Consider the following 23,927-nt stretch of genomic DNA (forward strand, 5'->3'; position numbering starts at 1 on the left):
CAAAAACATTTCAGAGCGAGAACACTGCTGACTTGCGTCAGACCGGGCGGCTTAGAACAGAGTGACCGCGCAAATGCACTCAAACCCCGCGCCGTCACCGTCACGTGACACGAGTCGCTCCACCAATCAGAGGAGGCCGCCGCCTTAGCGGCCTTGCCGCCCGGGGGCGCAGGCGGCCGCCCGCCTGCCGCCCAAGGCCCTATATACCAGGTAGGGTCGTCCGGCGATTCTACCTGATCGTGACGTCAGCTCGTGACGTCATCTGGGGGCAAGTCTTGGAGCCCCGTTTAAGTCCTATGCAAATGGGCGATTTTTGAAGCGCTGTAGAACAAACCTTGCTAAAGCTAGCACAAAACTAAGTACATCATCGGAAAGCCGAGACATTTTTCTTTGAATTATCTAAGAAGCGTTTTTCACTTAACCCATTATATTTTCCAAAAATGCGTAAAAAAGCCCCCATGCCTCCGCAGCCTCCCTTCCGCCGGTCGCCACGCCGCCGCGGTAGCGTAGTGGTTAGGATGCTTGCGCCGTAATCCAAAGATCGTGCGTTCGAGTCTAGGCGCGGGTCGTACTTAAATCGAAATTGCAAGCAGGATATGTGCTTTTTCTTGATAAATCACTTATATTACAGCTAACCGTTCATAAAACTATCGATAACAATTGACTGAAACCCAAAATATAGAATACATTCTAATAAAACAGATTCAAATATGGCGGCCGTTGCGTCAGGCTCCGCCCCCGACTCCGCCCCTTCGTGTGACGTCATCTGTGCACTTGGACACACAGGGAGATAGGGGACGACATGGGCCTGCTGCCGCCGAACGCTGCTCGCCGAGGCCGGCCCGGCTCCGGGGCCGCCCCAGAGAAGACGCTCGTAGTGTCGCGGAAAAACCGGTTATATCTTGTCATATATAACCGGGCGTATTTATAGAAAGAACACCTTCCTAATTTTTCGCATACTTCTTAACAATGAGCCAAATATTTTTTTAAAGAAATAAAAATTAAAAAAAATTTGGTCCCAAAGTCCAAAAAATACAAATGAAAGAAAACTCGATATGTCATATATCAAAAATAGCGTATTTTTCGAATTTTCAAAAATACATATTAATCTCTGTTTCATTGCAAGTTCAATGTTATATAACATTTGGCATTTGAATAATCCGTCTTAGAGTTACAGCCCGCCAAACTTAGCGCTGCAAAGCAAGATCCAAAAAATGTTATACACCATAACTCAAAAAAATACTTATCTGATAAGCCTGAAATTGTTACAGGTGGATTCAGAGCCCCTGATTACCCCTGAGACCAATTCTCGTCAAATTCCGAGAGATGAGGGTGTCAAATTGGAAAAAAGTGGTACGATCTATCGTGGAATGCCCCACCTATCTGTGACCTATGGTCAGGTCAATTTTACGACCTCTCCATTATATGAAGAAAAAAATGTCTGCAAGGTGAAATTGATGGCCGGAGGGGTTCTGCAAGTTTGGTGACGATACCTACATACAATAATACAATAGGTACCTACTTTAGGAGATATCGGCGGGAAAGGAGATGGGAGCCGTCCCCCCCCCTACGGGGCGTGGGTTGATTATACTCTGCCCGTCGGGTTACTTACAAATTGGACGAGATTGCTATTCAGTGTTTGCCTAAACTATCACCACTACCACGCCCAAGCATTGTAACGATACAGACAAAATGTATTAGCGACGACAGCAAGACGTTGCTACACGTGAAATGCATACAGCACTTCTCTACTCGCCCCCTCCCCGCCATAAATCATTTGCTGGTTACACTTTGCCGCCCCGGTCCGCCCCCGCGGCTCGCGCAGCAGCCCCCTCGACGGGTCGGAGTTGGGGCGGACCGGGGCGGGCTGAACCGCGGCGGGGCCGACACGACACGATGCGATAGTACCTACTAGTTTCAACAGTCGAACAGTGAACAGTGCACACTGCGACCTAAAACGGACACCGATCTATTGAAACGGACAGATCAACATCATGGTGAACGACGGTCTATTGAATCAATAACAACACGATTAAATGGAGTCAATATCGGGTTTCACGGTTTTTAACGACAAGTCACAGCGCATACGCAGACTTACTCTTAAATGCCTGACAGCTGACCTGTAGAAATCAGGAAGAATCCATAGTAGACTAATAATCGAGTTCCCGATAAAATACGCTACGCAGATGACACGTGTGTGCTTTGAACCGGGGCAATAGGCAGTTGATCCGCCAGCGTCACTGTCGGCGACAAGCGACACTATAGTGCGGCGACGTGCAATAAGCCCCGTTTGGTTGATCGGTTTTTTTCACATTCGACGTCGCGATGTCATTTATGGCGACGTATCAGTTGGTTAACTAGCCCGGATATTAAATAACATGGGCATTATCCATACACCAGAGGCGTATAATTGATGACATTTGCGGTGACGACTTTCTAATGGTGCCGATATGCCAGCCCTGATTTCGATTAACATGGGCCTGGCTAAATAATAACGTGCAGCGCCTTTACTGGGATGCTGATTTAGCCCTGATGTCGCTTAGTATGGGCGATGGTATAAAATAGGCGAAATAGAAGGACCTGGACCATCGACAAGTAGATGACGACACAACTATATAGATACCTCAACTCTGGTACTATAGCCCTGATCTAGATTAGCATGGGCTTGTGCGCAGCACTGTAGCCGAGATATGATAATGGCTAGACAGCATCAGCGTGCGCGTTACTGATGATGGTTGCGACACGCGACGCTGCTAGCCACGGGTCGTCATACTGTCCATCTCAGCCAGGTCGACAAGCTGGAGGGGTCCAAAAATCCTCCGCCGAACATCCTCGCGCTCGTCCTCACTCAATGAGGACACGTGTTTATAGATGTTGGGTAGGTGTTTCTGGTAGACGTCTTCCAGCCAAGTATTGGGAAGCGGCCTGATATGGTTGCCTCGCAGCTCCTGATTAACAGTATGGTGAAACTTGTCAACAAATAGCCGAACGAGCTTCACCAACCCCTTATCTTCATAGGACGCCACAACGGCCATGGCATGCTTTCCTCTGAAAAAGCAGATAAAGGTCACGTCAAAAAACCGCAATAAATTGCCACAAGTATACATAGACCCGGGAACAGGGGGGGGGGGGGCAGCGGGGGCGCTTGCCCCCCCCCCAACTTGAGAGCCGAGGGGGCGGCGCCCCCTCAACATTGAGGCAGCGAGAAAGGATCTTTCCTCCCTTTTCCGGACTTCTTTTCTTCTTGGTTCCTTTATACATCTAAACATCAACACACGGCATTTAGTCCTTGCCATCTGAATGGTTTCTGCTGATACAGTAGGTATCGATTTGACAACATATGCTATTGTCATCTCGCTTTGGTTTGGGCCTGACCTTGGCCATAAGTTTGGCAGGCCAGAGATTTTATACTGGACCATTTTGAGTCAACTTTGAGAAATACATCAAACGTACAGGTCTCGCGAGATTAAGCGGTAGGTTTTGCACTTTTACATTTCCGGTTATATCTCAGAAACTAATCGATCTACGATGAAGCCATCTTACACGATCATGGCCGGCTTGTTACCCAACAAGTCGATCGCATCTTCAACACCTAAAAGCTTAAGACGACGAAGATATAGCCTGAAGTACACTAAATTTTCTAGGTGCAAAACCTACCGCTAAAACCCGCGAGACCTGTACAACGGTGGTAAAATCGTTGCTATAGGTATAACATAGTTCTCTCTGGGTGTGAGGAAGGGGTGGAGGGGCTGGGGCAATGAGTGCACTGACGTGGCGCCCTCGGAAGGCCGGTATGGGATTATAGCTCAGCGACACTTAGGGCTTGTGTGGTGCCTTCGGTTATCGGTAGCAGCCTCAGAATCACCGGCGTAGGGCCCTCAGAGCCGCCGGTAAGGGGCCTTTAGAGGCACTGTATTGTATTGTATTGTATTGTATTGTATTTACGATCATGGGCGATCCACACATGGCGTGGCGATTACTGCCCAGAGTCTGAGTCGGGTATAAGCATGCAGGAACAGAGACCAGTCGAACAACAACACACACACACACATACACGCACACACAGGAAGACTCTATATGCTACGATTTCTAACATACCGTGTAGGTACTTATATACATACAAGACGAGTGCCTAATTCAGGCCATCACGAAGGTCTATCGTTTTTCCACAGAGACTTGACAGCGCGTGCGAATTTAGAGGGTGGCAGCTGTGAGAGGTCGGGAGGTAGGTCGTTTAGGAGCTCGGCGGCACGGTAACTGAAACGCCGCTTACCGGTTTCTAGTCTGGGACGCTGGAGCTGGAGAAGGTTATCCTGACGTGTATTTCTATTCCTGGTTGAGGAGTCCCGGTTTTTGGCAAACATAGAGGCAAGTGCTACCGGTTCGTCGTAGTGTATCGCCTTACGTGCAGTGGCCATGGTTTGAAGTTTGTACATAAATTCGGGCGGCATCCAGTTGAGTTTCTCGCGCAGGTCAGTGACGTGGTCGAATTTGCGACGGCCAAAAATAACTCGAGTAGCGAAGTTCAAGATCTTTTGGAGTCGATTCAGGTTCTTTTTTGTACCATTTCCGTAAACTGAGAGGCAGTAATTTACTCGGGAGATGACTAGAGATGTGACAATGGTTTTGATGACCCCATCGGGAAGACAGTGCCGCACATGGGAGAGGCCGATGAGCAGACCCATACACCTCCGGCTGAGCTCAGATACATGGGCTTCCCAGGTCAGACAGCTGTCAAACACCACGCCGAGGTTTCCTGCCTGCGCACATGGTTCCAGCTCCGTGTCACGAAACGATACGACGACTGGGGGCAAGTGTTTTAGATTTTGACGGCTGCCGAATATCATGAGTTGCGTTTTGCTCGCGTTGACCTTCAGGGCGTTAGAGTGGAACCATTTGTTCAGTGCTTCTAGTGAGGCCTCCATGCGCGAGATAAGGCCACTTACATTGTTTTTTGGGCCACTCACTAGAAGCTGGGTATCATCTGCATATTGGAAAACGCATGCGTCGTCGGCGTGAAGCGCCAAATCGTTTGAGAAGATCGTGAATAAAAGAGGACCCAGGGCCGAGCCTTGAAACACGCCCATAGTGTTAGGGAGTGGTCGTGACAGAACCCTGCGCTGGAGTCCATCGGTCATTGAAACGCTTTGTGTGTGACCTTTTAGATATGCTTTAAACCAAGGAGTTTCGATGCCGTACAGTGCGAGTTTGTCGAGAAGGAGTTTATGATCTATGACATCGAAACATTTGCTGAGATCGATAAGGCATAGGAAAGATATGTCTCCCCTGTCCGTGGCAGCTAGGATGCGGTCGGTGACGGACAAAAGTGCTGTTTCAGTTGAGTGTTGGGGTCGAAAGCCATGCTGACTAGGTGCCAAAAGGTGATTTTGAGAGAGATAGTGTTGTAGCTGCTGCTGGATGACTCGTTCAACAACTTTCATGATAACTGGTACTAGAGAAATGGGTCGAAAGTTGCTGGGGTCAGATGGGTTTCCGGATTAGAAAATGGGATGGACTATGGAATGCTTCCATTGCTCGGGGATGTCAGATTTCGAGATGCAGGTGTTTATGATGTGCTGTATGACGCTGCCAATAGCCAAGAAACTGTTTTTTAGCATGCGGATGCACACACCGTCCGCTCCGCAGGCGGCTGAGTTCCGCATACTGAAAACCGTGCATTCGAGCTCACCGAGAGAGATAGGCCTGGGCTGGAAACCGCATGCGCCGACGCGTGGGAGCCGTGCGTAAGTATAGGTACCTGTGTTTTGGTTTCGGATCTCGGTAGCAATACGGGGGCCGACGGACACGAAAAATGAGTTTAGTTCGTCAGCGGTTACATCGGGTTGAACTGTTTTATTTTCTTTTTTACCAGCTATGACTGATTTGATTCCCTGCCACACCTTGTTGGGGCCACGTTCACTAATTTCCCGCTGAATCACGTTGCGCCGGTCACGGCGAACGGCAGAACGAACTGAACGATTCAGGTCTTTATAAACTGTAGATTCCCGCCCGTGCAGTCGTAGTGCGGCGCGCCGTTGGGCCATGATATCACGGGTGGAGGCTGAGACGGGGGGAGCGGTGGGGTTTCTAATGGTCAGGTTCTTTAAAGGGGCATGGTCATCTAGGACGGGTAGGAAATGAGTCAGAAAAGCTTGCCATTTGTCATGCACGGTCATTGCAGTGAACACTTCGTCCCACTCGATGGACATCAAGTCATGATTTAGGGACGCGACATCGACACGGTTGATTGAGCGGGTTGTGATGACAGTTGCAGTTTTACGCTGTTTAGGTACGTTAACTAGCACGTTTACGAACTTGTGTGGGCTAAAGTGACAGTGTTTTACATGACAGTCGAGCACGAGCTCACGGGTTTTGACAATACATACGTCAAGGAGTGAGCCGGAGCTGTACGTGGGTGCAGTTACAAGTTGATCGAGAGAGTAGTCCGATAAAAAGTCACTTAGGTGAATACGCGCGCGGAAACTCCGGTGTTTCAGCAAATCGCAGTTTAGGTCGCCGCAGATGACAAACGGAACCTTGGGGTGGTCGATCAGGATCCGTTGCAGCTGAGACTCGAGATCGTTGAAATCAGCGCGTAGGGCAGTGTCCGAGTAGCGGGGCGGTCGGTAGAGCGAGCAGACAATTAGCTGACGATCTTTCTCCAGTTTTAGGAGGATCCACTGGGATTCCAGCTGACTCTCACGGCACGGCGGAACTGTGAGTTTTAGCGCTACAGAGGTGATAGAGTTTTTGGTAGCAATGGCGACTCCACCGTAGCCACTGCCGTCGGGACGATCCGCACGGCTGAGTGAGTACCCGGGTAGCACAACCAGCCGACTGGGCGTGCTGGGTCGCAGCCAGGTCTCGGAGAGTAGGAGAACGTCGAGGTCTTGAGTGCTGACCACGTCGGTCAGTTCGAGCAGCTTCGGCTTAAGGCTTTGAATGTTGAGCGCGCCGATAAGCAGTCCGGTATTGGACAGACGGTCAGATTGTAGAGTCGCCGCCTCAGTACGACGCGTGCCCCTCCCCCTTCTCCCCCGCGCTCCGCGTCGTTGGGGTCTCCTCCCGCCGCTGCGGGCCGCGGCCGGCGGGCCGGCACTGGTGTGGGGCCGTCATGCAGGTGCCGGTGTGGGCGCTCAGAGGTGCTAGTGTGATTCTCTCGGAGGCGCCGGTGAGGGTCCCTACAGGCGTTGCTGTGGGCCCTCGGCCTCAGCCCCTCATAGACGCTGGTATGGAGCGGTTACAGACGGGTATGGGGCCTTTACAAAGAGCTGCTAGCGCAAACCCTCTACAAGCCGGCAGGGGGCTCTCAGTGACCGGCAAGGGGCCCTTAGGCCGGCAGAAGTCCGATGGGGTCCATAGAGACCGGCATGGTACTGTCAGACGCCGGTGAAGCCCTTAGAGTCACCGGTGTGGGGCCCTCAAAAGTCGTCAGTTGGTGACCTTTATATGCGCAGGTGTTGGCTGTGACACTGGTGTAGGCACTCAGAGTTGGGGGTGTGAAACCCTCAGAGACACCGGTGTGGGCCCTCATAGGCGCCGATGAGGGTCCTCACTGTTGCCGTTATAAGGCCCTCAGAAAAATAAGTGTGGGACCATCACAGACGGGAAATGCCCCTAGAACTGTCCCTTCATAGGCTGGTAAGAACTCTCAGAGGCCAGTAACGGGCCTTTGCAGACTACCTAGGGGCCCCTGAAAGCCGCAAGAGGCCCTCAGAAGCCGGCGTGGGGCCATGGAGATCTTATTGTGGTTATTTAGGACCCGTGAGGTGCTCTAACGAGCCCCACGGCGGTGCGAGCGACTTTAGCGAGTGTCATTTGAGCGAACGTCATTTGAGCGAACCATTTTCAGCGAATGGCAATTCAGCGATTATCAAGTTCATCGATTATCAAATATAGCGATTAACAATTTTAGCGAAAGCTATGTTTCAGCGACATATATTTCGTCGACTACAATTTGAGCGACTGTCAGTTCAGCGAAACATTTCATCGTCCTGTAACAGTGGATTTTTTTCTTTTGCGAGCGTATGCGTACGAATGTTTCCGGAATTTCTCATGGTTATCCGGTACTGGATGGCGGATGTCGCGCGTTCAAAGGTCAGGCATTGAGCTCCAATTTTAATGCTACATTTGTCAAAAATTCCAACGGTTCAATTTCACCCCCCCCCCCTAACCCACCCTGCTCTTTGTCAATAATGCTGACCAAACGTTTGTTCAGAGATCAATATTGCTTGTGCTTTTTTTCGCGAAATTGCCCCGCTTGAAGTTGGATCAGTTCCCCATGTTGTAAAATTTGTTCTTGCCCCAAGCACCGTACGAATTTCCAGATATTTGGGTGAGGTCCCTGAAACATAGACTGGATTCCCCTGTGCCATCTCTCTAGTTTGTTATTGGTCCTTGGCATTCCTTCCGTCGCCCTATCTCTCACGTACCACATTTTCAATTCAAATTTTGCCTGCCTCCTTCCCCTCCCATGCACCCCTTGTTGGTCGTCCGATGTACATATGTTTCTTCAAAATTCAAATGATGCGTAAAGAGGTGCAATAATTTCCGAAAAGTAGCAAATGATTGACTTTCGTCGCGTTCGGTCATTCGCTGTAACTGCATCGCTCAACTGGTCTCCCACTGACCACCATATGTTCGCTCAATCTGGTTTCGCTGATTCTGGTCCTCGCTAAAGTTGATAATCGCTGTGATTGAATTCGCCGACTTGACAATCGCTGAAAAAGCCAATCGCTTAAATTGATAATCGCTGAAAATGTTTCGCTCAAAGGTCGTTCGCTGAAATGACGTTCGCTCAGGTGTCGCAGAACCGCCCCACGGGGCCCTTCTGAGTCGAAATATGGCCATCGTTAACCCTCAGCGGTCAAATGGCGCCGCAGGGCCTCTCGGACCCGAGGGTCCCTTTGAACCCGATGGGGGGAGGGGTACGTATCCCCTTAGTCCCCAGCTACGCCACTGTTTCATATGCATCATGTCAGGTATTTTAGGTTCGCCCCCCCCCCCCAACTTGAAAATCGTTCCCGGGCCCCTGCAAGTATACCATAAATAGTTAATTGCCATAAATGGAATTCGGGAGGCTGCAAAATGGAACAGGAAATGGATGCTCAGGAGCGGTTGAGTAGGTACGGCTCTCCAGTAAAAGTCTTGTTGGTTTTGCTTTTTCGGACATATCTGGTCCTATATAATGTTCAAATGCATAAGTCTCAACCCGAATTATGTGTATGCACATTTACCACGAGACTGTGAAATTGCATCGTTGTATGCCAAATACTTTCCGAGATATTCACCAAAAACCTCATTTTCTGCCGTTTGGGGTATTCTGGCCGCAATCTTCCTGGGATCGCCTATGACATAAGTAGAGCCATCTAACGACAGGAACGCGGAAACACAGAATCATGAATGAATCGAGCGCGTAGTAAACGGTGTATGAAAGGGAGACTCGGCAGAGGCTATCCGGGTGGCCGGCGCGCGGCGCGCCCTTAGGCATCGGCCGACCCTTCGGACCGCGTGGGGTCAGAGGTCGCGCTCGGGAAGTCTCGGCTCTGGGTTTTAGCGCTGTGCAGTCAGGAAGGGAGGATAGGATAGCGCTAGCCCGACTGACTAGTATCTCGGCTGATTCGTGTGGGGTGGAAGGGAGCACAGAACGGGGTGGTGGCTAGTGGTGGATGATGGGATGGTGGTTATGCCAGAACTCATACAAAAAGGAAATAATATTTCGACCGAGGGAGTGGATGAGTGCCGTGACAAAGCATGGCGATGCTGCCAAAATCGGGATGCTTTTTTTGTCCCCATTTTTTTTTTTACCCCTAACATGCAGCGCTTGATCCGAACTTAGAGTTCCCCGACTGACCTTAGACCTTAAAACCGCACCCGTCCGGTGCGCCACCTTTTCTTCAGGGGCGCTCTTCTTGGTTGTATCTGTTCTTACCAATAACTAAAGCAAATCGAATGTATAGCAAAAAAGGCATACCTCAAACACAGTTTTATTCACACCCGCTCAAGTGCATACTCGTTTTGACCTATACCTTCTCGCATCATAATATATCATTTCAGTGCCTACCTAACCCTCAACGGAATTATGGGTTTTCTGCATATACCCCGGCCGAGGGGGGGGGGGGGGGGGCGATTACGACCCCTCTCCGTCTTTTTGCCCCTAATTGAGCTAGCGCCTTGCGGATAAAACTGAGCGCGTGCGTCGCATGAGATGCAGCAACTGGTACCCGAGTTGAATGTCTCAGGTCAACCGATAAACTCTGAGGTCAGTATAAGTGTTCTAAATCGCGGGATCGGTTTTTGGTAAACAACCACCATAAGTGGTTACAGAGCCAAGATAATGGCACCATCGGGTTTTGCATGCTCAAGCGCGTCGAATAGTAGGTATACGCTTTGTTTTTGTTGAGGTCAATTTAAGGTGTTCACATCAGGTCATGGTCAGGGCAGAGCCGTTCAGGCCACGAAGCTGGCCCAAGGAGGTCATATCGCTTCTTAGATTCGGTAGGTCCTCACAAGTCCACTGGTGGCTTCCCGACTCGCTAGCTCAATTTGATCGGGACTTTTTGGTGAAAACTCCTGTGACCTTAATGACGTCATAAATGAAGTCGCCTAACTTTAAGAAGGGAAAAGTGAATGCTGGCCGCTGGGGCTTGCAAAGATTGTATAAAATTGCGAATTAATGCGCTTGAGATAGCTTTAGATGGCTCCCGGCGCCATAATAACAGCTTTCATATTTCCCAATTGATTAATAATCGCGAGGTTGCGTGACCGACCTGACTTCAGGTGACTCTTGAGAAAAATGCGAGATAGCTACATACAAGCTGTGAGGCCTCTGGGAGATAGTACTAGATCATATAAGCTTCATTCCCCGTTGAAAAGTCCCCTGGCACGGAGGGTGCTGCGACGTAGCGACATTTTGGGACCTTACAGAGGTTCACTTTTGACGTCATTGGTCAACGGCCTGACCTTAACCTTCGCACTTGTAGGAGGGTGTCGAACAGACCTCCTACCCTCAGTTTTTCGCAAATAACTCGCGCAAAAAGCGACTGATTGCGACGAAACTTCCAGTACCCTCGAGTTAATCAATATTACGCCTACCCTATAATTTGCATGACCCTGACTCAAAAAACCTTTGACTTGTGACCTGTTTTCCGAGACCATGTTTGGCCGGAATCGCGTTTTGGCGTATTTCGAGAAGAGCGCGTTTTATTGTCTTTTTGTGGCTTTAACCCTATTCCTGGCGGGCTCCGCCGGGACAAGAAACGCGGGGGGCGATTCGGCCCCCCCCCTGAGATCTCGGAAACTAATGGACGGATTTTGATCCGGTAAGCGGCATTGGATTGCTCTCAACGTGAACTACATTTTAGACATTTTTTTAATATCAAAAACGAAAAAAAAACCTGAGACCCCCAAAAAGCCAAAATTTTCCGATTTGGCAGAGTTTTCAAAGAATGAGGTCTAGCCCAGTATCTAGGAAGGTCAGAGCAAAACAGAAAAAAGCAGCTGATAGCTGAGGAAATTTCCTTTCGAATAGCTGCCAACAGATTTCAGCTACTTTTTATATTTTAGGCGCTAGGAGTCAAAAATCTAAAAGCGTATTTTTTAGTAACATCACTTCTGCGTCAATAACTTCTGAACCGTTAGTGATAGCCTGAAACGGTAAACGCCGTTGCAGTTCTCTAATAAATGTGAATCAAATGGTTTGTATTTTGTCCTACTAAGGTCACTCTCAATTTTGAGCTCAGGTCACGGTTGACCTGACCTGAGCAAGTATAGGCGAGTAACATATCATTCGATACGTCATGACTAGGGAAACATGTTGTTATATAAAGAAGTGTTTTATCATTTTTGTTTTACTTTTTATCATTATATGAAGACGATATGAATGTTTCATGCATATAATTTCTGATTTTACCCCAAACATGTTAGTTTGAATCGTTTCCCCATTGACCGTAATGGTAAGCATTGGTGACCTCAGGTCATGACCTGTCAAGGATATAACAAAAACCGAAACATATGTTGCACATATCGGTAAGCTTATTTGAACCTGGAAGTTTGAACATATTTGCTCGAAAACTCTTGCTGTGGTGAGGGGACAAACTTTTTTCATGACCTTAATTTATGTCGACCTGATGACCTGACCTGAGGTCAGATCAACTCAAAATTTTCAGGAATGTTGCGTAAAAGCCTTTTAGGAAAAGTCAGAAAATTTGAGCTTCCTAGCTCAAAGCGTTTGGGAGAAATAACCAAAAAACCTCAGGGGGGGGGGCTCCTGAGCCCCCCCCCCCCGCCAGGAATAGGGTTAAGCGATCAAACATGTGAAAGAATGTTGATCCCATGGATTCTAGTGGGTATCAAGGTCACGTGAAGGTCAGTCAGGTCACTGACCTTTGATGACCTTTGTTCACTCTTTCGAGTTCTACATGTTTCTAGGGTAGATTTTGGAGTTGATTTCGCATTTAGAAACCGTTTGAACATTTAAGAAGTAGTTTTGGTTCCCTCGTAACATGTGACCTGACCTGACCTGACCCGACCTGGCCTAAATGCACGAAAACATCATCTGTGATCAAAACTAACTTGAAATTCGTGATCAGCACCCCGCAAAACCTCATAACAGCTTCACTTTACGAAGCTCTTACAGGTCCCGATTCCCCGACTTTTGAGTTATATTGACCTGTCAACCAATGACCTAGGACCTTAAAATTGGGTATCATCGGCCTCCTCTCGTCACGGGCAACACGCTCTTTTTCCGCGAAGCTCTAGCTCGATCAGGGGCTGAACGGCAAAGGGGTCCAACGATTCCTCCCCCCCCCTTACGATAGACGCTGGCAAAACACCAATATGGGTGAGGTTGAAAATATAGCTGCTGTCATAAAAATTCAGCTTGAATCAAAGGTCAGGCTTGCCAAATTTCAGCTCTCGCAGCTATCAACAAAAATAAACATGTGGAGGTGGCACCAGCCTCCCCCCCCCCTCTCCTCTCGGCCACTGCCAGCGAGGTTTTAAGCGTATCATACGCGTTACAAAGCATCATATCAAGATGACACACCCCAGCAGCCATATGCACTGAACAAAAACTTATTACCCACGCTAGTCTATCGGCACCATAGCACATGGTCGAGACTGTCGTCAGCCACGGACACGCACTCGACCAAACCTCTGAGCCCGTTGACTGCGGGTGACCTTGACATGTCAAGCCTGATTGGCGGCCGGCCGCTGTCGTGCGGTCGTTACACGCGGAGGGGAGGGAGACACAATGCTCTACGTTATAGCTGACCTCTGACCTTTCCCTGCGCCCTGGTCACTGACCCCGCTCCATGTCGCTGGGCGGTGGCATGGCGGTGGAAACCGGTTCTAGCCTCTACACATGCCACCATTCTAACCCTCCCCTCCCCACGCTACTACGCGGCGTGGAGTACAGTAGGTCTATTAAAAAAGTCCCCGGCACCAGTGGGCGCTGCCTCCGCTGAGCCGAACCCCCGTATGCCTGTCCCGTATCGCGCCGGTATCAGGTCAGGTAGGGTCAGCGGGACCGCTCGGTCCGGCCCGCGGGCGGTGGACGGGCGGCCGGTAACGCTTTCCGCCAGCCAGCTGTAGAATCCAACAAACGGGACGGTCACCGCTCAGCGCACCGAAACCGGTGTTCAAGAATGGCAGTAGATGTTCATGGTCTGGCCACAATGATTATGAGATACTCATTGTTAGCCCGTGCCCCACAGGAATGCCTTAGACTCTCACGCCCTGTTGGAGGGGAAATGGGGATTGAGCATCATTCTTATACCTCAGCTTTGGACATTTAAGTGGCATTCGAAGGAGCGTCAAAAATAGCAAAAAGAAGAAGAAGAATACTTCTGCCAATTTTAGATCGGGTTAGAGCCAGAGGTCATGGCACCAGAGGTCATCGGTGGTAAAATTTTGCTTGGACAGGGTGCGTTGCGCGCACCAGTGCATTGGGTTTCCAATTTCCATGGAAACATTAACCCATTAGAGCCGAAAACTTTTTTTGTCGACTTTCACTGCGATTTTAACATATGTTTGTCAGGCACCCTTTAGGAGAATACATGTGCATTTTTAGCCAGATCACAAAACCGGAAGTGTACGTTTCCGGTCTGGCAGCTTTTGCTGCCAAGCGTATCTTACCTGAGTAAGATACGCTTGTGTGTAAGATACGCTTGTGTCCCTGAGTCTTTCTCTGAAGCGGAGATTATCTGAAAAGCTGACCTTTACCAATGGGGGTCACTGGCATGGGTAATTGTTTAACCATTGAACGGCGCATTTAGTTACTGAACGTCTAAGCATGAAGGTTTAGCTCTACAGTTGAGAGGTTCGTAGTTGCGCTGTTGGCATGCTCCAAGCTAGCAAGTGGCAACACATGAAGGACGCTGCCTCACACTTCTAAGCCCCCCGTTTTCACCAACAAGCGCTGGTGGAAGAAGTTTAGGGACAAGTAGCGTCACGGATAAGCCCCAATCATCATGGTCCTCCTGCGTCTCAACCGTCGCCAAGATCGTCATGAAGAAAGCACCTGGGAAGTCTGACCATTCTGCGGAGAATCTGAAATCTTATTCATAATGATCACTCGGATAATGTTGTCCATTGATAAGGGAGGAACGCCCTTGGACTGAAGGCGCTTGACTATTGGTGCGGCCAAAATAACGAAAATCAGCAAGACCAGAGCCCTCAGATTTGCACGAAACGGAGAATCTGGCCGGTAGAAGAGTGGAAACGGAGTAGGTATGTAGAAGCGAGTCTAGTTCGGCGACGAGTCTCCGTTTCAATGGTTTCACCACACGGACCCCCAAAACGAGCATGGGCTGAAAACGCGGCCCAAGTTCCGACAGACTTCTGCGAAAAATTCTCGCCGCAATGGTATGTCGAACGATCACGATGTCCTAGCAGGGCCTGAGCTGAACCAGCTGGACGTGATCTAGCAAAAGACGAAGTCGATCCCGACTACTACCTAGAAAACATACTGAAAAAGCGTGCATTTGGCATTAAAAGACCACTACCCCGTGCTCCAACGGCGCATGGTGTCCCGCAGGTCGGACAGCATTTTCATGCTGGACGGTACTCCATCTCATCGATCTTCCGGAACTAGGCGATGCCAGGACCATCTGTCCAATATCTGGAGGAAGGACACTTGGCTAGGGAACAGTCCTGGCCTAAATCCAATCGAATTATTTTGGAGGATAGTGCAGCAGGAGCTGGACATATACAAACTTTCCGGCGACCTCGGACAGCTCGGAAGGGCGCTCAAGTCCCAGACGCCCCTTTTTCACATGGAGGACGTCCCTTTAAGCTTTATAGGCACCCCTCTTTCCCATGTAAGCGCCCATTTGGTCATCAACGGCGCCCCTATAGGTCTCAGAGGCGCCCCTCTTTCTTGTGCAGTGCGCTTCTTTTTCATATGCAATGCGCCCCTCTTTCGCATAAAGGTGCCCTATGGATAGTCGGTCAAATATGTATCTTTCCCGGCCGCCAAGTGGCGCTACGGTCTGGATTCGATAGTTGGCTGAGCCCACACCCCAGCTGCCCTGGCGGCTCTGGCGGCCCTGTGACGTCACGCGCGGGGGGCGGAGCTACACAGCGGCCGGCTGGAGAGTGACCGCAGACCAGCACTGGACGGCCTCGCCGCCGGGTGCTCCGGCGGGTCTGGCCGGGAGAGGCGAGCAAGCGGATGCGTTAGGAATCTAACGAATGTGAGGGCAGCGCGATGGTCTAATGATGGCTGTGCTTTCATGCGCCGTGTAAATTGTAGACTGAGTGCTATGAGCTATCAAAGGATTATCTGGTGTTTCAACAGGGGTCGCTGACCTAAAAATTAAGATGGTTGCTCTTGATACGATCGAATGCTTGGTGATATGATGATTAGCGCAAGAGAAATATTTAATCGAATTATGACCGGTTATTTTTTGATAAAGCAAAAACTTTTTTCATTTTTTTTGGCATTAAAGGGACCCTCCCACCTTCAAAAAAGTTAATGAATTGGCATGAAAGTGATGTCGCTCGGTTCAGAAAGAGCAAAAACGAATATCTACCAAATTTCATCGAAAAATATTCACCGGTTTTCAAGATATTATACTTTTACTTTTGTTTACTTTTTGGGATCTCCGCTGTTCCTAGCGACTTTATTTGAAAGTGCGGCATTTGTTGCGCGCAAAGCAGTATATACCACCGCGTGCTACCAAACGTTTTAGTAAAAGATTTAAAATCGTTAGATCTCCGCTGACGTCACAAATTCTAAGGGGGCATACCAATGCATTAGCCCCTTAGAATCCGAAAACTGCAAGTTTGAAATTCGATATCTCCGAATTAAAGCATTTTTCGATGTTGTGAGTGCCCAAACCGGTATTTTCAGGCCATGGCCACCAATTTGGCTATCTCAACTCAAATCTAATGTTAAGGTGGGAGGGTCCCTTTAACGGGAAAGCGTTAAGCCATATCTACTGAAAATCTTAACCTGCGCCGGGCCGGGGGGGGGGGCGATTTGCGCCCCCCCCAGGTTTTTCGCAGATAGCCGAAAAACGGCGGCGTGCAGCGCCACCAAATTTTGCATACCTGTTTTTCCATCTATTGCGCATACTGTGTGCGAATTTTGACCTTATATGACTTAAGGTCAGGTCAACAGGTCGGTTTGAGTGACCTAACGTCACAAAAAGTTTGAACTTGCACCAAAGCTACAACTGTTGACCGATCGATATGAAACTTTCAGGAGTTAGTAAGGGTGACAATATCCACAAAATGTATGTCTCGGATTTTTTTTATCTATGACCTGAGGTCAGGTCAATCTCACAACCTCCCCATTATAAGTCAATGGGATAAATTTCAACTTCATCTGAATGCCACCCGATCCACACAATATATTCAGGATCATGGTGTTGCAGGTCCCTGGTGGTCATTCTACCGAAAGATGTCACCGGTGACCTTTGGAAGGTGTCGCTAGGTCATCCGAGGTCACCTGAGGTCACCAGCGGGGGTTTTCTGCAATAACTTTTGAGTGAATAGAAATAGAGACTCCGTTCGACGTTTATCATGTTTGTCTGATCAATGCGGATCGAATGATATGCAACATGACCTATTTCAGTCAGGTCATGACCTTGACCTTAGGTCAAACTTTCAACTTGACCTTTCGAGGTCACATGATATAGCTTTCGATGCGCTTTGACAAGCTAAGAACGATGACGTTCGAATCGATCCTTTATCTTGTCTGGATCAAAAGCTATTCAAAAACGGTGCAGTGATACGGCATCTCAAACCTAGAGCGACTACACTCAAGTTCAAGCTAACGGTCTCCACTCTCCAATTCAGATACCTATCGAAACCTTTCCGCGACCCGGTGCTGTGGCTCAATCAGTGGGCCAGCTGGCCGCAGACCATACCCGCAGGGCATGAACCTTTGACCATATTAGGTCAACACGCCGTGGCCCCAGCCCGCTCGCCAGGTCCGCGCTCATTGGCCGACGCGGCAACCGCACAACCTGTCCCCTCCCCTCCGTAGTACTCGCAGCGGCCGGCGGATTCAGCCAAGTTACCGACCTGCCCAGCGTGGGGAGGGCCGGCCGGGAAAGATACATATTTGACCGACTAGACATTACATGCACCCCTATAGACCTTACAGGTGTCCCTCTTTCTCGTAGAGGCGCCCCATTGGGCTTCATAGGCGCCCCTCTTCGGCATGCAGGCGCCCCTCTTCCGTGCAGATGCGCCATTATGGCCATGACCTTCGTAGGCGCCCCTCTTTTGCATGGGGGGTGGGAGCGGGGCGGGGGGCGGGGGCGACCCCATAGTTAGGCCTCAAAGGCGCCCCAACAGGCCTAGCAGGCGCCCCTCTTCCCGTTCATCTATAGAGCCACGACACCACCTTCCCTTAGGCGACGGCGCGCCCCTTGAGGGATGGCGCCTCTGATGACAGTTTGTCCGCACCACTCCGTTCAACGTCCCTGCTTCAGAAATGGCGGAACACATTACACGCCTGGTACTGTGTTGGTATGCAATGCTCTGCAGACAAGAATAAATAGCAGAAACACCGGTAATGACCATTTTCGGAAAGGCAAAGAACTGGGGCATAACACTATGAGCCATAAAGCCAGACATTGTTGCTCACTTACGAATGGCATAGCAAAAAGGACGTAACTGCTCCATTTTTGACTACGTAAGATACGGTTGGCAGCTTTTGCTGCCACTTAAATATAACGCACGATTGGCGATACTTAGATAAAATCATGTCGCACCTAAGCTCTTCCCATTGATAATAACACATTTCTTTACAATAATCAATAATAAAAAGGTAACATTTATTCACACCACCTTCGCAACTGACTTCTTTGGTGTCCGCCGCACGGCCGCCATCGCGCGCCCCTTGCACCCCCGCGATAAATTGTTTATTTCTCAGCACATTCGCTTTCTCAATTAATAACTCGGAGCGCACATGACGTGCATTGTTTTGGTCTTCCGTTCGGGTGAGAACTTTGAAAGTTCACCGCAACGTTTTGGAATGCGGCGCTATTTTGTCCTGTGGCAGCAAAAGCTGCCAAGCGTATCTAATGAGTTAACAGACTCGGAAGCTCGCAACGCTAGTGTGGAGCCGAATTCATATCAACCGCCGCAACAATGCAGCAGCGCAGCGCAGCGTGCTGCAACGCGGGGCCGTGAAATACCGCCCAGGGCTATCCATGTGTCAGGGCAATCCAACCCACGTGATGGGCTCGGCCCCAGCGGAGCATGAAGTCCAGGACTCCCGCCCGGGCCCCCTGTCTCCCCCTAACTCCTGTCATCCTTCCCACACTGAAATCGACCGAGCCTAACCTAACACAACAATCAGCTCGTTTACCGCTATGTCTGAATAATATTGTCAGTTTAATTAAGGTGAACGGCTTAGCACGTAAATAACAGCAACTGCCACCATCGGTATTATGAGAAAACCAATTGCTTTTCCACAGACACTTAAAAGTTATTAGCTTAAAACTTGCTTGAAATTAATTTTACCAGCCTCGAGTTCCTCTTATCAAATCGCTTCGAATGAATCAAAAGTTGATCTTTAAAGGTCATTTGAAAAATTTGGCCTATGTTCAAAGACATGACCTGACCAGAAATTGTCATGATGCATAGCAGGATATTAGATCCGTATCGTGGAACTTTACAAACACTTCAGATGATTTCATAACTTAAGCATGTCTATCAAAAATAATTATTACATGGCTCATATGTAAGCTGGGTGTGTGATCATGCTTACGAGTATGTTGAACGCAACTGATAATGTTCTGTTGGCCACAATTTCTATATTTAATTTATCATCCCGGATTTCATATTTTTATTCATGACACATTGACGATGTCGAGAAAAAAACGCTTGAGATACATTCAGTATGAGGAAGGGTCAAGGGTGCTAGATTCCTTCCGTCCTCGCTATCCTCAGGAAAAAACAATCCGCATCGCCCCTAGTCTTCATGCTTCCCTCTCTGGACTGGAGGTCACCCCACCAGCCAGCCTGTAGTTGATGTCGGATCCATTCCAGGACACATAATCCTCTTCGGGTGACCGTTTGGGAGACGGCTGGACTGTCCTGACAGGGCAATCGTCCCACGGGAACAGTCTCGCCTCCGCAAATCACTGTCGCTGGCTCGCACAACCCAATTATTTACTACACCAGAGCATAGTTATGTCACAGTTCAATTTTCTCCCATTGACTTGAGCGATCTCAAAATTGACCCGGCCTTTCTGTCAACAATGTCAAACTTGCAAAGTAAACGTTTCAAATGCATATAGTGTTGCCCATTGAAATCGCTGAAAGTTCTAAAGCGATCGGTTAGTCGGTGTATTTAGATATGATGAGCACAGGAACTTTCCTTGAGGTAAGCCGTAAGGTCACTTGACGTGACATGGTGTTATGACCTTGAATTGAAAGACTTGGGCGGGGAAAATGGGTCATTTGAAATCTTGAAATGCTAGATTTTAACAATAATTGCAAACATCATCCCGGCCAAATAGCGAGTGAGAAGGGAGCGATCCCCCAACCCCATGTTTAACTCCTATAATTGAGCTAGCTGCTAGAGCCTCGCGGAAAAAAAAACAAGAGTTTGCTTCGTTACGTGACGCAGCGACTGGTACCCGATTTTAAAATATCAGTGACCTCTTAGGGCAGGTCAAGGGTGCCAAGGCATTCGACCGGTTTTTGGTAAATAACTTCGCAAAAATGGTCGCATTATCGTCATTTCGATACAATCGTGTTTTCTGTTCTCAGACGCGTCGATTTATACGCTTTTTTATTTAGGTGAAGCAATTTAGGATGTTTACCTGAGGTCAATGTCATGACTCATGTTAGGGCAACACAGGTCACGAAGCTGTTGAAAGGAGGACATGTTGCATAACATTTGATTCGGCAAGTCTTGCAAAGTCCATTGATGGCTGTCCCGACTGGCTAGCTCATTTTGATCGGGAGTTATTGACGAAGTACTCCTATCACCCTAGTCCTAGTGACGTCATAAATGACGTCACGCAAGGTGAACAATGCAAAAGTGAAGCATTAGACCTTGCCAAGAATGTATGAAGTCACGATTTGAAGTGCTTGAGGCATAATTTTAGATCATTTCCGACGCCAAATTAACAGTTTCCATATTTCCCCATTATGCTTATATGACACTAAGTGCATTGCGGATTTGCATCATTTTATAACCGACAACCGTGCAGAGATTTACTTAAGACGCCATGGTTAAGTGACCTGACCTGAAAACGTGGTTGATGTCAAATGATCCGGCTTGAATTAAATGCAAGGCGTATGAAATGTCAGCCTTCTATCATCAGTGTGCTTTGAGCTACCGCAAAAAAATACATGGTGGCGGCATTCACCCCTTCTTCTCGGCAGGCGAGGGTTAAACCTCGCTTCGAATTATTGCAGATAATGATGCGACCGAAAACAAAGCATTTATCCGTGTCTAGAACGGCCGCTGACTTGTTGGACAAGATCTCCAATCTTGATTTGCTAGATGGGAATAAAATACTCGGTATGTGATACATATATACCCCTCGATTTGCCCTCGCGCTAAGTCTATTTTAATCATCACTGTCGCTTTTTATCAGAGATGATGTCGCCGCTAAACGGGTTGTTTTGTTTGCTTGCGTTGAATGGTCATTACGGATTATTGAAGGATTAGGATAAAATAGGAATGGGGCGAGGGAGGATATGCACTGCGTCTGCAGGTGTTTAATTTAGATCACAAAGGCATCATTTCCGGCATAGTGCAGAGTCGCTATCTTCCCCCTCCTCTGCACTGCGGCATCTCTGCGCCCCACACACGGCGTCCTCACTCCACGGCCGGCCGCCGCCAACTGACCCACTCGCCGGGCGCCGCGACCTGACCCGTGTCGCTGCCGCGGCCTGCGCAATAGAGTCGGGGCTGGAATCCGGGGGTTCGGCCGGCCGGCCGCCTCTGGAGCGGGGGACTTTTTTAGTAGACCTACTGTACGCTCGTGCGTAACTGGGCGGAGCAAGGGGTCACGCGATACAGGGGCGGAACTGGTTGCCCTCCCGCTCGCCGAGCGACCAACGACTAATACCCTGGAGAACCGTACCTTATATATGTTACAGGGAGTATGCGATTTCAGTTAGTTTGCAACGACCCTAGGGTGGTTGTATAACCTCCCTGAACGACCAGTTTGTTTGCAACGACCCTAGGGACGTTACAAAATAACTGCTCGTTCCGGGACGTTGTAACGAAACTAGGGTCGTTGCAACCTCCCTAGTTAGTATGCAACGAACCTAGGGTTGTTACAAAATAACTAGGGAGTTTAAGAACTCATCGAGTCTCGTTTCACAGGAGGGCCGTCAACAATCTTGTCCAATGAAAATCTTGTTCAACCTAGTTCAGAAGGAGAACAAGGAAAGGAGAACAAAATTTGAACATTCAGCTCAGGAGTATTTCACGACGGCCATATAGTACACATTTTGTGCAGATCAGGTGCACATTTGGTGCAGAGTTGTTCAAATGAGATGGGCATTCGCCATGAAGCCCTTCGTAAAAACGGCTATCCCGGCACCGCCTGGGCTATTTCCGTACCCACGACAGCCTGGGGGGGGGGTCGGATCCGACCCCCCCCCCTGTTATCTCGAGAACCAATGGTCGTATCGAGCCCCGCGAGGCGGCGTTCGAAAGGTCTCTACGAGACCTTCACAAAGCACCCTTAAGATTTTAAGATTGAGGTCAACTTTCGGGTCAAGGTCAGGTCAAAGGTCAAATTCAGGGGTTTTGCATGATTAGGCTTACGGACAGCGGAATCGATAGCTGCTGCTCGAAACTCACCAAAAATGACCTCAAAGGCCTAGTGAAGGTACCGTGTGCGTATAGGGGTCATACTAAGTACGGGTCAAGGTCAGGTCAGGTCACGAAAGGTCACGGTTTTCAATTTCTGCTACATGGGCGTGCGACACATGTTTTATTGCTTATTTTTCACGCCGAATCCGATGGTAATGGTTATATGTGACCCCAAGTCACTGTGCTGGTGATAAGTGTGCATTGAAAGCATAAAAAATCGTTTATACTATACGAGGGCCGAGAAAAAAGGTCAATTTTTCAACTTTTTATTTTTGACATAAAAATGCACTTTTCTAGACGAGCTTTGTCCCAGGAATCTAGTGGTGCCATTTGTTTTCACATGCGATGTTCAGAAGTGCCTCTAATTCGCGAAAATGCTTATGACGTCACCATGCCCTATGCATGTTGGAGCTATTTTTTACAATTTGGGGGTCAAAAATCAAGATAGAAAGTTTAAATTTGGGGCATCTAATGTTCTAATAGAGCTCTACAACATATACTCCGGTTTTTTGGAAATTCCCAAAATTTTGGATTTTATTAGCTGTTTTCCAAAAAATATAGTTTTTTGAATTTTTAGGGGTGAAAAACGCATTTTATGGAAAATCTGAGATAGCCATTTTAAAGAACTCGTTGAGCTGCGTCTTTTCATGTCCTTAATTTGCAATTTGTTTTTAACTCTGATTTTTGGCAATTTTTTAAACATTTACCACTTTTTGACTAAAAACGCCATGTAGTTACATCACTAAAATCGATATATCTCAAAAAAATTTGGAAATTTTTTCTTAAAAATTGCACAGGAGACGTCAAATTGATAGGGGAGAAGGTATGCCAAGTTTCAAGTAGATAGCGAAAGTGGTTCATGAGTTATTCAAGAAAAACGGAGGGGGGGGGGGGTCGGATCCGACCCCCCCCCCAGGCGGTCGCGGGCTATTATCCGCTCGTTTCCAGTCTTTTTGTGATTGTAAACGTTCAAACATGTGAAATGATGGCATGGTCCCATGCATTATGGTGGGTGTCATTAAGGTCACGTGAAGGTCAGGTCAAGGTCATTGACCTTTGATGACCTTGGTTCACTTCCTCTGGGTTCATATATTCTAGGCTAGTTTTTGGAGCTGATTTCGAATTCAGCATCCATTTAAACATTTACGAAGTAATTTTGGCGCCTTCGTAGTTCGTACCATATCACGAAGCTGTCAGCGGTGGTTGACACCTACTATGGACAGCTAGCAAGACGCCTACTGGTTGACCTGACCTGACCTGATCTGGCCTAAAAACATCAAGACGTCATCGGTGATCAAAGTTGACATGAAATTCGTGATCAGCGCTCCGAAAAACCTCATAACAACCTAATTCTCCAAAGTTTGAACAGGTCCCGATTTTCCCGACTTTTAAGTCACTGACCTGACCTGGAAGGTCAACCAATACCTAGCCTCGCCCTGTACGTTTGCGGCTAGCAAAACACCAATAAGGGCGAGAGTTAACCCCGCCGGACCTGTTGGTTTTCTACATACGCGCCGGCCGGGGGAGGTTTGGTACGACCCCATTGTCATTTTTCCCCCCTTTTGGAGTTAGAGCGTCGCAGGAAAAAAACGAGCGTGTGTGCCGTTAGGAGACACAGCAACTA

The 23,927-nt window shown here is 48.6% G+C and overlaps 1 protein-coding gene across 1 annotated transcript in view; it reads right to left on the minus strand.

The window, feature by feature from the left end:
- Positions 1–1,673: 1,673 nt before the first annotated feature.
- LOC122383750 overlaps positions 1,674–23,927 on the minus strand; it is a 43,011-nt gene continuing 20,757 nt past the window's right edge. Inside the window, exon 8 of the mRNA XM_043370492.1 lies at positions 1,674–3,048. Within this exon, the coding sequence (XP_043226427.1) occupies positions 2,754–3,048 (295 nt within the window). The 3' untranslated portion in view covers positions 1,674–2,753. The remainder of the gene's footprint in view (positions 3,049–23,927) is intronic.

Source organism: Amphibalanus amphitrite, unplaced genomic scaffold (assembly GCF_019059575.1).
Source record: "Amphibalanus amphitrite isolate SeventyFive unplaced genomic scaffold, NRLGWU_Aamphi_draft 000172F_arrow, whole genome shotgun sequence".
NCBI classification, from domain to species: Eukaryota; Metazoa; Arthropoda; class Thecostraca; order Balanomorpha; family Balanidae; genus Amphibalanus; species Amphibalanus amphitrite.